Consider the following 16,169-nt stretch of genomic DNA (forward strand, 5'->3'; position numbering starts at 1 on the left):
ACCTCCTCAAAGTAGAGTTGACCTCAATGACATGGATGGAGTAAAGCTTTTGGGACCTTCATTTGCTGATGTGGCACGACTAAAAATGAGAAGAAAGAGCCGCAAACATCCATTAGTAATAGGAATATACGGAACGTGAATCTAGGAAAATTGGAAACCATCAGAAATGAAATGAAACTCATGAAGATTGATATCCTAGGCATTAATGAGTTGACATGGACGGGTATTGGCCATTTTAAATCAGAAAATTATAAGATCTACTATACTGAGAATGACAAAATGAAGAGGAATGGCATCTCGTTCATCATGAAAAAGAATGTTTCAAGATCTAACTTGAAGTACAATGCTGTCACTGATAGAATAATATCCATACACCTACAAGGAAGACCAGTTAATACAACTATAATTCAAATTTAGACACCAACACTAAGGCCAAAGAGAAGAAACTGAAGATTTTTACCAGCTTTTGCAGTCTGAAATTGATCAAACGTGTAATCAAGATGTATTGATAATTACTAGCGACTGAATTGGAAAGTTGGAAACAAAAAAGGATCAGTAGTTAGAAAATATGGCCTTGGTGATAGAAATGATGCCGGAAATCACACGATAGAACTTTGCCAGACCAATGACTTCTTCACTGCGAATACTTTTCAACAACATACACAGGAACCTTGCCAGATGGAACACACAGGAATCAAATCGACTACATCTGTGGAAAGAGATGATGCAAAAGCTGAATATCATCAGTCAGAACAAGGCCAGGGGCTGACTGCGGAACAGATCATCAATTGCTCATATTCAAGTTCAAGTTGAAGCTGAAGAAAATTAGAACCAATCCATGAGAGCCAAAACACAACATTGAGTATAACCTACCTGAATTTTGAGACCATCTCGAGAATAGATTTGACCCATTGAACATTAATGACCAAAGACTGGACAAGTTGTGGAATAACCTCAAGGACATCCACATGAAGAAAGCAAGAGGTCATTAAAAGACAGGAAAGAAAGAAAGACCAAAATGGATGTCAGAAGAGACTCTGCAACTTGTTCTTGGAAGTAGAGTAGCTAAAGCAAAAGGAAGAAATGATGTCATTTAAAAGAGGTGAACAGAAGATTTCAAAGGGCAGCTGGAGAAGACAAAGTAAAGTATTATAACGAAATGCACAAAGACCTGGAGTTAGAAAACCAAAAGAGAAGAACACGCTCAGCATTTCTCAAGCTGAAAAAACTGAAAATTCAATGCTTGAGTTGCAATATTGAAAGATTCTACAGGGAAAATATTAAATGAAGCAGGAAGCATCAAAATAAAATGGAAGGAATACACAGAATCACTGTACCAAAAAGAAATGGTTGATGTTCAACCATTTTAGGAACTAGTATATGATCAAGAACCGATGGTACTGAAGAAAGAAGTCCAAGCTGCACTGAAGGGAATGGCGAAAAACAAGCCTCCAGGAAATGATGGAATACCAATTGAGACGTTTCAACAAACCGATGCAGTGCTGGAGGTGCTCACTCATCTATGCCAAGAAATTTGGAAGACAGCTGCCTGGCCAACCACCTGGAAGAGATCCATATTTGTGCCAATTCCAAAGGAAAGTGATCCAACAGAATGTGGAAATTATCAAACAGTATCATTAATATCACACACAAGTAAAATTTTTCTGAAGATCATTCAAAAACGGTTGCAGCAGTACATCAACAGAGAACTGCCAAAAATTCAAGCCAGATTCAGAGAGGATATGGAATGAAGGATATCATTGCCGATGTCAGATGGATCTTGGCTGAAAGCAGAGAATACCAGGAAGATGTTTACCTGTATTTTATTGACTATGCAAAGGCATTCGACTGTGTGAATCATAAAAATTATGGTTAACCTTTTGAAGAATGGGAATTCCAGAACACTTAATTGTGCTCGTGAGAAATCTGTACATAGACCAAGAGGCAGTTGTTCTAACAGAACAAAGGGATTCTGCCTGGTTTAAAGTTAGGAAAGGTGTGTGTCAGGGTTGTATCCCTTCACCGTACTGATTCGATCTGTATGCTGAGCAAATAATCCGAGAAGTTGGACTATACGAAGAAGAACGTGGCATCATGATTGGAGGAAGACTCATTAACAACCTGTGATATGCAGATCTTGCTAAAAGTGAAGATAACTTGAAGCACTTATTGAGGAAGATCAAAGACTACAGCCTTCATTACAGATTACACCTCAACATAAAGAGAAAAAAATCTTCACAACTGGACCAATAAGCAACATCATGATAAACAGAGAAAAGACTGACATTGTCAAGGATTTCATTTTACTTGGATCCACAGTCAATGCCCATGGAAGCCGCAGTCAAAAAAAATCAAATGATGCATTGCATTGGGCAAATCTGCTGCAAAAGACTTCTTTAAAGTGTTGAAAAGCAAAAATGTCGCTTTGAGAACTAAGGTACGCCTGACCCAAGCCATGAAATTTTTAATCACCTCATGTGCATACAAAAGCTGGACAATGAATAAGGAAGACTGAAGAAGAATTAATGCCTTTGAATTATGGTGTTGGTGAAGAATACTGAATACACCATGGACTGCCAGAAGAATGAACAAACTGTTTTGGGAGAAGTACAGCTAGAATTTTCCTTAGAAGCCAGGAGGGCAAGACTTCATGTTACAGATTTTGGATATGTTATCAGGAGGGATCAGTCCCTGGACAAGGACATCATGCTTAGTAAAGTAGTGGATCAGTGAAAAAGAAGAAGACCCTCAAGAAGATGGATAGACACAGTGCCTGCAACAATGGGCTTAAGTATAACAACAATTATGAGGATGGCGCAGAACCAGGCAGTATGTCATCCTGTTGTACATAGGGTCGGTATGAGAGCCAACTCAACAGCACCTAACCACAAGTTTACTCACACTTGAGTATAATTCTCAGTCTCTCAGCGGACAGCATGACGGCCAGCATGCCCTCTCCATCATACTCCTCCAGTTGCCCTTGTATCAAGCTCCTGACTGTAACATCAGCCCAGGAGTTCAAGCATTTATAAGAGTGAATGTGAAAATGGCAGCCTCTATGTAAGAACATGTGTGTCTGATCGTGATTTTGATTCTGTTTTGAATCCAAATATTTTCCTTTTAAAATAAATAATTTTAAAAACACTTTTTTCTTTGTAGACTATGTGACAGTTCACAAAGCTTTTTCACCGTACTTTATTTCATTTGATTATTGAGGTAGCAGGATTTAACTGAAGAAGCACAGGCTCAAATCCCAGAGCTGCCATGATAGGTAAAACTCACCTCTCTGAGCCTTAGTTCAGCATCTCTAAAACAATGATAAGATTGTTGTAGGATTAAAGGAAAGGCAATTTAAAACAGATCAGGGTCAGGCATATAATCCCTCAACAGAGCCTCACTATTATTTTATTAAGGTTTTTAAAAGATAATCATAATAACACGGAGAGGTAAATAGGAAAGAGTCTCCACTTTGAAGAAATTAGAAACAGGCTTAAAAAATTGCCCCAAATCACAGAACTAAGAAAACAGAAGCTGGTGGTTTATGATCATAACATCTGAGAATTGAATCTACTGTTTTCCAAAATCATTTTTTTTTAACTGCAAATAGAAAATCAGAGTATGTGAATAGCAAAAAATAAACGCCAATTTCCAGATTTTTGTGTGTGCACTGAATTGGAAAATATCGTCAAACAACTAGTTTTATTTTATTATACAAACAGACTTTATGATTGGTTTTCTCATAGCAGGAAAGGAATAAAAATGAAAAGACTGTTTTGAAATTTGCAATTCATAATATTAAGGGGTGGCCAAGAAATGAATAAGTGGCAACTTTCCAAATGAAAGAGAAAAGGCTGCAACACAGCAGTTTTCCTGGCCAAGAAATTCAACCATATGGAAAGACTGTTAAGTCTTCTTTTCTGCCCACTTCCAAATCCTTGAACACTAACACAGTTATCTGAGTTCAAGTTATTTTGCTTATATCCACTCTTTGTTTCTCTTCCTCATATCTGATTACCAGCACCAATAAAAACGTTTTGTGCAATTGATATATTTTGTTATGAAAACAAATATACTGTTCTTCTTTGTATTTATCACAGGCCTTATTCATTGTTGGCACTCCAAAAAAAAAAAAAATATGTAGAATGAATGCATAATTGGTTAGTTTTGAATGGACTAATCCAGTGTTAATTCCTTCATGAAATCCATTGACCTCTGTGCTCTGTCATGTGTCTTTTCTCTTATAGAAAGCAGAGATTGCTATTGCCCCTTTGACAATCACTTTGGTTCGAGAGGAGGTCATTGATTTCTCTAAGCCCTTCATGAGTTTGGGCATATCTATCATGATCAAAAAGCCTCAGAAATCTAAACCAGGAGTGTTTTCCTTCTTGGACCCTCTGGCCTATGAGATTTGGATGTGCATTGTCTTTGCCTACATTGGTGTCAGCGTGGTCTTGTTCCTAGTTAGTAGGTTTAGCCCATACGAATGGCACACAGAAGAGCCAGAGGATGGAAAGGAAGGACCGAGCGACCAGCCTCCCAATGAGTTTGGCATCTTTAACAGCCTCTGGTTTTCCCTGGGTGCTTTTATGCAGCAAGGATGTGACATTTCACCCAGGTTAGTTTCAAAATGCTTAAGTTCTTCACCAATTCCCCAGTAATTCTACATGTTGTGCAGACCATCCCTCTACATGTTCTTTTCCGGAAGGCAGAGAATTCCTTGAAATGCCACGAAAACTTGTAATTCCCAGATTAACCTAAGTATATTCATACCCCATGTCTTCCAAGTGAACACAAAATGTGAACACATTATAAAGATTAGCTTTTCCAATAGATTTGTAACATATGCAACCCAGCAGAACTCTCAGAATTATTTAGCATTAAACTTTCATTCAGTGGTTTGACAGGTGGAAACGAAAACTTAAATTATAAGAACAGGAATTCAATTTCCTTTCATCTCCTTTTCAAAAACAAGCATTTGTGTTATTGCTGTTGTTGCTCATTTTTAAAAATTAATGTTGAACTTGATTTTCATCCCGTGTACCTGAAGGGCGATTTCTGCTGTGGAGTCAATATAGTAGGTACCAGACATACATTGTTTTATGTAATGACTCATGAACAAACTAGGCAGTAGGCAAAGAAACAACAATGTTAACACTATGTTCATTGTTTTATAAAGAGATCTTTCAATATCTGAGGAGGCACAGCTCCCTTCCTTTGAATGCTACCAAGACGTTACTCAGATTTGCAAAAAGGTAGCTGATCTCCTGTTGCAAGAAAAAAATGACAAATTCCTCCCATAGAGAAACTAGCTGAAGGCAGAAGAAGCCAAGTATTAAATTTAATTATTCACGAATGTATGGAATTTTTTCTCAAAAAGAAATATTTGGGGCACAATGCAGTATGTGTTCCTTAAGACCCAGGAAAACTATAAATGTGCTTAAATTTCCAATAACTTAAAAAACTCAGTCAATAACTTTTGATTAATGAAGTGAGGAAAAAAACAAGCAAATCAAGTAATGGTTTTTGAAAGCCAGGATTAAGCAAATAGTAAGTTAAAACCAATAGATGCCACTTAACATAATAAAGGTGAAGAAAACTTTTTAAATTTGGAAATGCTATGGAAATTATGAGACGATTCTTCAAATTAAAACGAATTGGACACAGGAATTTTGAATTGTTCAATGGTTAATGACGAAGATCAATCACACACATGTCCTAGTTTTTTATTCAGCACATTCTCACTTTTCCTCTGCACTCATACTTATCCACACACCCTTGACAGCCAGAGAAAGGTAATGAGAGAAAAATGTTATACCAGTATGTAAAGATGCCTTAGAACATAACTCATCCTCCAGTAAGATCAGAAATGGTTTATCATACCAAAAAAAAAAATCCTGAACTACAGTTACTTTGAGACCAATCCTACACCCTCTTATTGTCCAGCCCTACGTTGGCATATGCTCATCCATCCTGGCAGGACTCTGAGTGAAGGTAAAAGCAGATTCTCTCCTTCAATCTCAGAAAGTCATCTACCAACTTGTATCAAATCCAAGATCCAACCCATTGTTAAGATGCATTGTATTTTATCTGCCCCTAGGAAAGAAACAATGCTGCCAATTAAACCATGGTACTGTGCTTCTTTCTCTCATCAACTGTAGGCTGCTTCCTAATTTCAGAGATGCTAAAATATGATGGGGGAGAGAATCAATGGATTTAAGTGTGTATTCCTCTTCTGTACCTGAAGGAAAGGCATTAAGCTTCCACATTTCTACCAATTAAAAAATAAAAGGAAAATTTGTCCATATTTTCAGTGACACATTAAATATAACAGAAAAGACTTAAGATTGTTCAGAAATACTACAATCAGTCTTGAGTAGCCTGTCAGAAAATAAAACGATACTTGGAATTGTTATTTTCAAACATACATAATGAATTGATGGTATTTCTTTTCTTTCTGTATGTTGGTTAGAGAAAGGAAAATGTGCATTATCTTATCCATGTTTAGATCCCTCTCAGGTCGAATTGTTGGAGGTGTTTGGTGGTTCTTTACACTCATCATTATATCATCTTATACTGCTAACCTCGCTGCTTTCCTGACCGTTGAGCGAATGGTCTCCCCCATAGAAAGTGCAGAAGACCTGGCCAAACAAACAGAAATTGCCTATGGAACATTGGATTCAGGGTCAACAAAGGAATTCTTCAGAGTAAGTTAAGGGAGAAACTAACAATGAAATGTTCATAATTTTGAGTTTCAGGCAATTTCACAATTATATCATAGGCTGTCGCTATTATAGGTTTTGCAAACACAATGTTGACTGTTATGTGTAAGGCTAATACTTTGCTGTCAATTTTATAATCAATTTAATTTTAAAAAGCTAATTGACTCATTCAAGTTGTAAGAGAGACCAGTGCAAAGGAACAGTAACAAGGAAAAGGTAATTAGAACAACTTTATAATATAATTTATCAAAAAATTCCAATGTTAATAATACTACAATGATACTGAATCTAGCAAGATTTATATATGCTTTAGGGCTAACAGCATAAAAAATGAAGCAAGATTTTATTTTTTAAAAATAGATTTAACTTGCAGCATTTGAAATCCAAAACCTTAATTGCAGGTTATACCGCCTGTATGAGTTATATTATTCTATAATCTATTCTATAACAATTGATTTTAAACCAACATACTTGCCTGCTCACAAGATAATGGCAGCAAGGCTATTGAGTTCTGGATGCCTCTGTAAGAGACTGTATAGTATTTAGTTTGTGCTGATTTCTCTGCTTTTGCAGATAAAATTGTTCAAACTATATAACTGCACTTCGTATATGGATGATTGCTGTAACTCGCCATCTGAACGGCAGATGTTTTTTCCGTTATGTAGATGAATTTTGATCAGTGAGCTCTCTCCTCTAATTCTGCTTACATCCAGAGATATACATTTGGTAATATCTGATCAGAGATAGGGCTCATTTTGTGACTTCAGAACCAAGAAATAAACAAGCAGTCAGAGTGATATTTTCAGAAATATTTAACTAGGTTATAATGAACACATTTTTTATTTCATTTCAATTGTTTAAAGATTGGTATATATAATATTTTGGGAGACAAGATACATTTTTCTATTTCCTAAGATTTTATGTCAAAATTGTAATAGTTCTTTATGTTTATGCTTATGTAGACTACTTGAGAAATTAGGTTCTAATTTTAAATGTATATGCTATAATTTTCTGGCTCAGCTTGGAAATTAAAAACAAGATGTTCTGCCCTTTAAGCAAGTCTTAACTTTCATTTGAATTTCAGTAAGCTATTTCTTTTTTAGAATAAGATTTGATTATAGCATCCTAATTTACTACAGATGTTTACATAATACTAAATCAACAACAAATCATTCAGAAACTCAGTCAAACCCAGTCTTAATAAAGACACTATACAGTCAACCAAGTTCTTGTCAACAATTTGGAGTGTTATTAGTACTTGTCAAGTTCTTGTCAACAATTTGGAGTGTTATTAGTACTTGTCAAATTTTTGTTAATTAAAAAATATTTGTAAATTTTTCCAAATCTGTGATAGTCATGACAAAAGATTTTTATTAACAATATCTAATGGGTAAACTTAATTAACAAACTTTTTTGTGCATATTGAGTGCATCCCAGTCCCTAAAGCTTAATAATAGAAATATTATACTGTTCAACACATTTTAGCATAATTTCAGTACCTTGCTGGAAATCTGTAAGTTCATAAACTGCTTCCACCCAAAAGTAAGTAGGTAAAATTTAATTATTTTATCTAGAAACTAGTCTGCGTATACATCAACAAAGAATACAAGTTTGTGTTATCACATGCATTTTAATGAAAACTGATGCCTAAGTTTCATTTGAATAAAGAAAATATTTGCTGGTCAGTCATACCTGGAGTGATAAATAGAAAAAGAAATGTCATGTCTCTGAAAAAATCCAAAACTAACTCATGGTAAAGCTTTTTAGCATCAAGCACACTGAAAATGTTTATTTCTAAACCTTCAGACAGTTTTAAAAAAAAACTGCTCAACTCTAAAAACTGGTGAGGAAGATAAGAGAATATAGTGATAAGAAATATAGGAATGAGGAAATCTGCTTCCTAGATTTATAGACGTCTTCCATACAAGCTGTGCAATCCCCATGCCCTATTTCCTTTCTCTCTCACCCAAATTCAGATTAAAAATTGGAAGATTTTGACAAGTATAGACATTTATTGTTGCAGAACACTTTGAACCCTAATGGGACAAGAAAATAATTTTCCCTGGCAGTATACTCTCAGGCATGCATATTTTCAGGTTCTCTGATAAAAAAAAATCTCATTCATTTCCAACCCTGTTTTCTCCCTCCTCTTCCCTTAGATAATGACCTGGTTTAAATAAACCATTTGTCTGACAGGTTGAGGAAACGGAACGTGAAGGGTATTTTTGTACTTGTCAGAAATGTTTTCTGGTTGGAACACAGTAACAGTACATCCGTCAGCTCCACTAAGTTGCCTCAGGCAGTGACCTATACTCAGCCCTTCAAAAAATGTCACAGTCATAATCAACTGGAAAAAGAATTAGACCATGGGGGGAAATTACATCCAAATTCAATGGTTGCCTCGATTTTGCCCCATTATAAAACTAGATATGCTTCAGGTTCTGGCACCTTGTTAAGCATAAAGATGGAGGCATTTAAAGAAAGTTTGTATTTGTCACTTAATGACAGACTTTGTTGTTTAGGTACTTTTACATTATTATACACTTTATACAAACACACTGATTTTCATTTCACTGCAAATTTTATTCAGTACCTTCTTCAGTCATCAGTGAAATCAAGAGTGCATAAATGCAGTAGATGACTATCTCGGGGCTTATAATCTCATCAGATTATGCATTTATGAGTTCTCACTAGACCTTCAGTCTCACTGCACAGTCTACTGGAAGAGGGAAATAACTCACATGATAACAATGTAAACTTTAACTATAATGTATAACATTTTATATATATTTTTGTTGCAAGCAGAAATGCCAAAATACTTCATATTGGGGGAATTAAAAGGACAGCACATTTTTAAAACTGTAAGAGTTGTCCTAAGTACTAAAACAGTGCTTTAAATCAAATAGTTTCCCATGCACTAGCTTTCACAATAAAGAGAGAACAAATAAACCTAAGAAAAATTTTCTAATTTAAAAAATAACGATTTTTATATTATCTCTGTTTTTACCACCATGGGCATATTCAGTCTCCAAACCTGCTTTTTAAGTAGCTATTTTTAGGAACTTAAAATTTCCGTTATCACTCTCCTTATGGGCTTGCTAGGAACCCTGGTGGCACAGTGGTTAAGTGCTCAGCTGCTAACCAAATGGTCAGTGGTTCGAATCCACCAGCTGCTCTGTGGGAGAAAGATGTGGCAGTCTGCTGCTGTAAAAATTTACTCTCCTTATGGGCTTGCTAGCAACCCTGGTGGCACAGTGGTTAAGTGCTCAGCTGCTAACCAAATGGTCAGTGGTTCGAATCCATCAGCTGCTCTGTGGGAGAAAGATGTGGCAGTCTGCTGCTGTAAAAATTTACAGCCTTAGAAACCCTATAGGTCGCTATGAGTCAAAGTCGACTGGATGGCAATGGGTTCAATGGGTTATGAGCCTGCTGGGTCTGCAGAAAGTTCCTCATTTTACCCTGTCTCATTAAAGTTATAAATATTTGCTTGTCCTCAAACCTTATCAAGCACCTTCTTGCAGTCCCAGATAAGGCACAGGGATATTATTTCCAGTGCCTCCGCTTGATTTCTGCCCCCTTCACCATGTATATCTGACCTTATCTAAGCCATGTCTCTTTAAATCAGAATTTCTAAACATTTATATTGTGACAAACCATGTTAATTTGTTTCCCCAAAAAAGTCACTTTCATCTTTTCTCAATTCTCCACTGGGAATCTGTATTTCATAATTTTTATTATACCTCACGCCTGCTAAGTGTAGCATAACTACAGTATGTAATACTCCTTCCAGATTTTAAACGAATTAATTTAACCTCTTTTAAACTCTTGCACTGAAGGTATACTTAATTCAATACATTTAAAGAGATGTGGAAGTAATGTTCTACGTGTTAATATTATAGGAATGGACTTTCAAAATACATCAATGGCCTAAATGTAGTTTATTCCTTTTAAAAAGGAAATGAATCATGCTCTTTAATAGAATGCTGCAGTCTAAAGTTAAATGATCTAAATCATTAGTAAGCCCTTAAAAATCTTTTTCCGTTTTGTTTACCTGTTCCCTATTCCTTTAATAAGCTACTGAAGAGCAACTGGAAATCTGCCACATAACTAACATAGGTGTATATTTATGATTTTCATATTCTTAAAAAAAACTTCAAACAAATATGTTAATTAAATTAAAGTTTGGATAGGTTTTGTCTCTTCTGTTTTAAATGTAGTATACATAGTTAAGTACACAATTTATGTGATAATCTACCTTTCATGAAGAAAACTCTCAAGTTATAAATATATAGACAAGTGATTATATGCCTAGAGGATATTGTTTACCAACATTTCTCTAAATTTGAAACCAACAGAATAAATGTTAACAGACACTCTATATCAAGTGGTCCAGAGAGTTTTATATTTTTCAAAGATCAGAACTACTAAAATGGATGGGTTAGTTCTCTGGAACAGAACTCTATTTTTAAAGACGGAATGAATAAGACCTGATAACATAATCTTGCTAGTGGATCCCACAGTTGAGGGGCCTGAATCCAGGTACTCCTCTATCCTAGAAGGACATAGAATCTTTGCAACTGGATTATAGTGTTGCATGAAATTTCCTGAGTGAGGATTTCTGTAGCCAAAAGTGACCTGGCATTATCTACATTCACACGCATGTGCTTGTGTGTGCACACATACATATTTTTTTATATCATGAGTTTTTTTTAAGTGTTAATAACATAAAACATTTCATAGGAAACTATACGGTGTCAAGTTCCCATCCTGATATGTATCAACATTGGAATATAATGAACAGAAAATATCTTCTTTTTTGGTGTTGAAATCATATATGGTATGGTTTATTATTTTGTTCTACTGATGACTAATTTCTCATTTTATGAAACCAAAATTTGGGATCCCACCTAAGAGTTTTGAGTAGTTTCTTTCTTTGTCTACCTAAATAATTTGCCTTTGCCCAAAAATATGTATTCATAAGTTTGTTATTCAGGATATTCATTGATTATTGAAGAGCTGCTTCTTGTTAGATTCTATATTTTGGGAAATAAAGGAAGCCCAATGGCAATAATGTACATGCTACTGAGGCTGGACCACACACAGAAATTTAAGTCTGAATGAAGTCTCCATTACCTAATATTTGGATCCAGAGCCAAAATTTCAGCACCTTGTGATTTAACAAATCCAAAGAAAAGTCTATATGTATCATTGTATTATCAAACATCAAATGGGATTCAGGCTTTTCTATCTTATTAAATATGTCCTTTGGATTTAAGTTCTTTTAGATACATCTCACATTAAAGATGTATGTGGGAATAAAAAATTTAATGTGGATGCAGATGCCAACAAAAGAACCTGAATAAATAGAGACAGTCATATAGATAGAGCCCAAGTGGACAGAAGTAATTTACAAAAATAAGTAAATTTCTGGACTGAAATTAGGAGATTAGGATGATCAACTCTCCTACAATATAAATGCAGGAATACAGGAATCATTGCTCTTTAAAGTTAAATATATCTTGTATTTGGGGATCTTATCAGAAAAAGTCTAAAAATGTCTTGCTAGACCTAGAGTTTGACTCTTGTGTTAGAGATAGTTTGTAAACTACAGCAGATTTCTCCTCCTCCTTGGTGTTCAAATACTGACTTGATATGAACTGTACTTTTGTATACATATTGGAATTGTTTTACTTAAAATCTTGCACCATAACAAATATAACTTATTAGTTATAACTCAGGTTTAGTAATAAGAGGAGTTTGGCAAAGCTGAAATCAAATCATATCTCGCCTTTTTTCAAGTTTTCCATAATGTGATATAAAACATGATTTTAAATGTTCAACTCTTCATGGCATCCTACATCAGAAAGAAATGATAAACTGTTACTTAAGCAGTCGGAGCCCTGGTGGCGCAGTGGTTAAGAGCTGGCTGCTAATCAAAAGGTCGGCAGTTTGAACCAATCAGCCGCTGCTTGGAAACCCTGTGGGGCAGTTCAACTCTGTCCTATAGGGGTGCTATGAGTCGGAATCACTTGATGGCAAAGGTTTTTATTTAAGCAGTTGAGTATGGTAATTAATATGGTGAGAGGTAATATGACTGAGCTCGTCTTCAAATAGCACTTTTAAATGTGTATCATTTCAGTAATTTCCTTAAACAGTTTTAAAAGGCCATTTTCTAATTTGAAAAGACAACCATTACTATGTGGCAAAGTGGAGTTAGAGGGCAATGGAAACGTACTAAAAGGCTTTTTATCCTGATCTTGATTCGGTCAATATTAACATGTTGTTCCCTTCTTTCCTGTATTTAATTTTATTTTAATTTCCTCCAGAGATCAAAAATAGCAGTGTATGAAAAGATGTGGACCTACATGCGATCAGCAGAGCCGTCCGTGTTCACTAGAACTACAGCTGAGGGAGTAGCTCGTGTCCGCAAATCCAAGGGCAAATTTGCCTTTCTCCTGGAGTCCACTATGAATGAATACATTGAGCAGCGAAAGCCATGTGACACGATGAAAGTGGGAGGAAATCTGGATTCCAAAGGCTATGGAGTAGCAACGCCCAAGGGTTCCTCATTAAGGTGGGTGGAATAGTATAACAATATAACATGTGTTGTTATAGTATTCCACCTTCCCTGATGTCCCTGAGAGAATTATTTTGTTTTGTGTGTGAACATGGTATGTTTGTTTGTCTTCTTTTTCTCCATTTCATATTTTTTGGTCAACGATCAGGTAATTTTTTTTTAATTTTAGAATGATTAATCATAGTTGATATATATCTTTTAAGGCCATATAAAAACCAAACTGGTTGAACACTAGCTGTTTCCAGTGGGCCTAAAACACGGGTAGCATACGCTTCTAGATCTCATCAACTTTTTTAGCCACCAAAACCTACACTATCATTGTGTCAGTAATAATTCTACATTTTATCATTATTTTTTGAAATTATGACTGGCTGCCAGTTTCTGATGGAGAAGAAATCAACTTCTTTCTTCCTAGCAAACCACTTTTTTTTCCATTTCAGTGTTTCATTTATTATGGCATGTTTCTATTTTGGACTATCCTGAGGTTATGTTGGTGCTAATTTTGAAATCACATCCATTTATAAAAGCCATCATGATCAGAGGGAGGAATAGGCTCTAGTTTTATGGTGCTTACTCAAGTCACACTCCCACCTGTTTCAAAGGGAGTATGGTGTAAGTAAGATCTGTAAAATTAGGCCCACTGACAATCCAAAAATGTTTACAGATATACCCTGAAATGTGATTCATGAGCAAAGCATTAAGCATGTGGATAACAATCCACATGTACTAAAAGTGAGACTTTAATGCTTAAGGAAATGTTGGTAAAATCTGCTCTTTTCACCTTCTTGGTCCTGGACATAGAGAATTCACATGTTTATGTCCAGGAGGCAGAATTTCCTATTTTCCTTAAGTAATAAAGGCTGCTGTTGAATTACTGGGTCTAGAGCAAGGCTGGAGACAAAAGTGACAGCTGACAAGTTACTCTGGCCTTAGTGCTGCTCAGGAGACAGTCACACAAAGCACAGATTCAAGAAGTCAGAGTCTTTGCTAAAGGATTTGACCAAGAACCTGATCTTGAAAAATGATGTCTCTGGTAAGCCAGTGAAAAATAAGGTAATGAGACCTGTTCTATTGCCCAGCATAAATGGAAAGTAATATGAAAGTTACAGGATTGTTTTCATTTGTTTCAAAATGGGAACTGTAATGTGCCTTTGGTATGTGCATTGGGTGGGGAGGGATTGGGAGAGATGCAAGAAACAAATAGCAGTAACGGAAAGCGTTGTGTTAAACCAATACTTTGTGTTTGCAAGCAACACTGGAATACTTAGCAAGGGGTGTTATGGTATGGTACAAAAGGGAAATTTTTTTAAAAGAGATAGAACGAAACTACTCAGCAAAGATAAATTTGGGTGTGGACTCTGGCAATTTTGCAATCAGGCTGATTTTAACATACATCACATATGAAACTGGAGAAATGTGCAGGGAGAAAGCCAAATTAATAAATCATCCCTGATAAAATTCTGCTCTAAAAGATTCCAACCTTTCAGAAACTTAAATTGGCATCGAGATTTTTGGTCTTTGAGGGTGTATTTTGTATGGGAAATATGTCACTTCAGTGAGGCCAAATAGTAAATAAATCTTTACTGAAGCAGTAGTTGTAAGAGCACCTTAGTGTAAACAATTCAAAAGAAATGGGAGGGGAGAAAGCAATAGTGGTTGATATGTAGATTAGTGTTCAGACTATTGATTACATTCACTGGATGTTGCTTTTGCTCTTAATTAATTCCTTGTGGATGTAGCTGCCTTGTCCTCTGTCTTGTGTCTACTGATAAAGTCAAGCTCCAGGGACTGAATTTGGCCCTCAGATACGGGTGCGTCTGACTCCCATTGATGGCAAGAGAGCTCCCTCTTAAATGTGCGACTTTGTCAAATCCACACTACAGGGATTGTTTGGGGAGAAGCTGAAGGGCTTCATCTGTTTAGAGCTGTATAATAATCAGCCATTGGCTTCCCCCTCTTTTCCTGTCCTTCCCTGGATCTTGTTAATGAGGCAATTGTTAAACTCCGCTTCCTGGATGGAGAGTTTGTTTATGTGCTTTGTTTTTATACATGCCACAATTTCCTGAGCAAGCTGGCCCCTGCATGCCAAAACCACATCATTTTGTCCTGTCTTTCAGAACACTGGGAGGGCAATGAAGGCTAACCAGCATCCACCTTACCCCCCACCTCCTCACTCCTCTACCCCTAGCCCATCCTAGCAGAAGGCTCATTAGGTTTAAATTCTTGTTCTTATTCCACTAGGACTCTTCTATTCCAAAGGAGGCAAAGTAATATAGAGAATGGTTTAGCTTATAGAAGCAAATTCAAAATAATTGCATTCATTAGAGCAAGATCCAGAGGGCATTCCTGTATCAGGACTGTCTTTGAAACCTTCCGGCCTTGTTTGTTCGGTAAGAACTGAGCCTGTTTTCCTATAGGATCTCTTTTTCAACCAGGTCTTTGGGTTAATGTCTCTGGATATAGTGCAACTTGCTTCTTTCCTTGTCATTACCTGGTCCTTAGCTACAGCTTTCTCACACACTCAACTGTTTTGATTCATTAGGCAATATGAGGCTTTAAGAAAGAAAACAGTAATCTTTCCTCCTAGGAAAGCTTAACAAGAGAAATCAGGGAAATGACTAGCAATCTTCCATTGGCCTAGGGAGTTTTAATCTCTAGGCCTTGCCATTTGGTCAAAATGCTTCAGAATAAATGTCACAGAAAAAGGGGGAGAGTGTGATATATAATCAGGAGGCTAAGTCAGAACCTGGCCTTTAATAAAGAATTTAAAACAAATGTAATCCGGATCATCACAAAAGTGTACCCGTAACTGGGCTAAAAAAGTGCCATCTGTATGGTAGAAAATGATAAACAGAGCTGTTTATTGTTCAGAG

General features: G+C 36.1%; 1 protein-coding gene across 1 annotated transcript in view; it reads left to right on the forward strand.

The window, feature by feature from the left end:
- Positions 1–16,169, forward strand: part of GRIA4 (glutamate ionotropic receptor AMPA type subunit 4) — a 435,870-nt gene that overhangs the window by 381,801 nt on the left and 37,900 nt on the right. The window contains exons 9-11 of the mRNA XM_004382528.1: positions 4,245–4,615; positions 6,506–6,704; positions 13,046–13,293. Of these exons, the coding sequence (XP_004382585.1) occupies positions 4,245–4,615; positions 6,506–6,704; positions 13,046–13,293 (818 nt within the window). The remainder of the gene's footprint in view (positions 1–4,244; positions 4,616–6,505; positions 6,705–13,045; positions 13,294–16,169) is intronic.

Source organism: Trichechus manatus, unplaced genomic scaffold (genome assembly GCF_000243295.1).
Source record: "Trichechus manatus latirostris isolate Lorelei unplaced genomic scaffold, TriManLat1.0 scaffold00094, whole genome shotgun sequence".
In the NCBI taxonomy this organism is placed as follows: domain Eukaryota; kingdom Metazoa; phylum Chordata; class Mammalia; order Sirenia; family Trichechidae; genus Trichechus; species Trichechus manatus.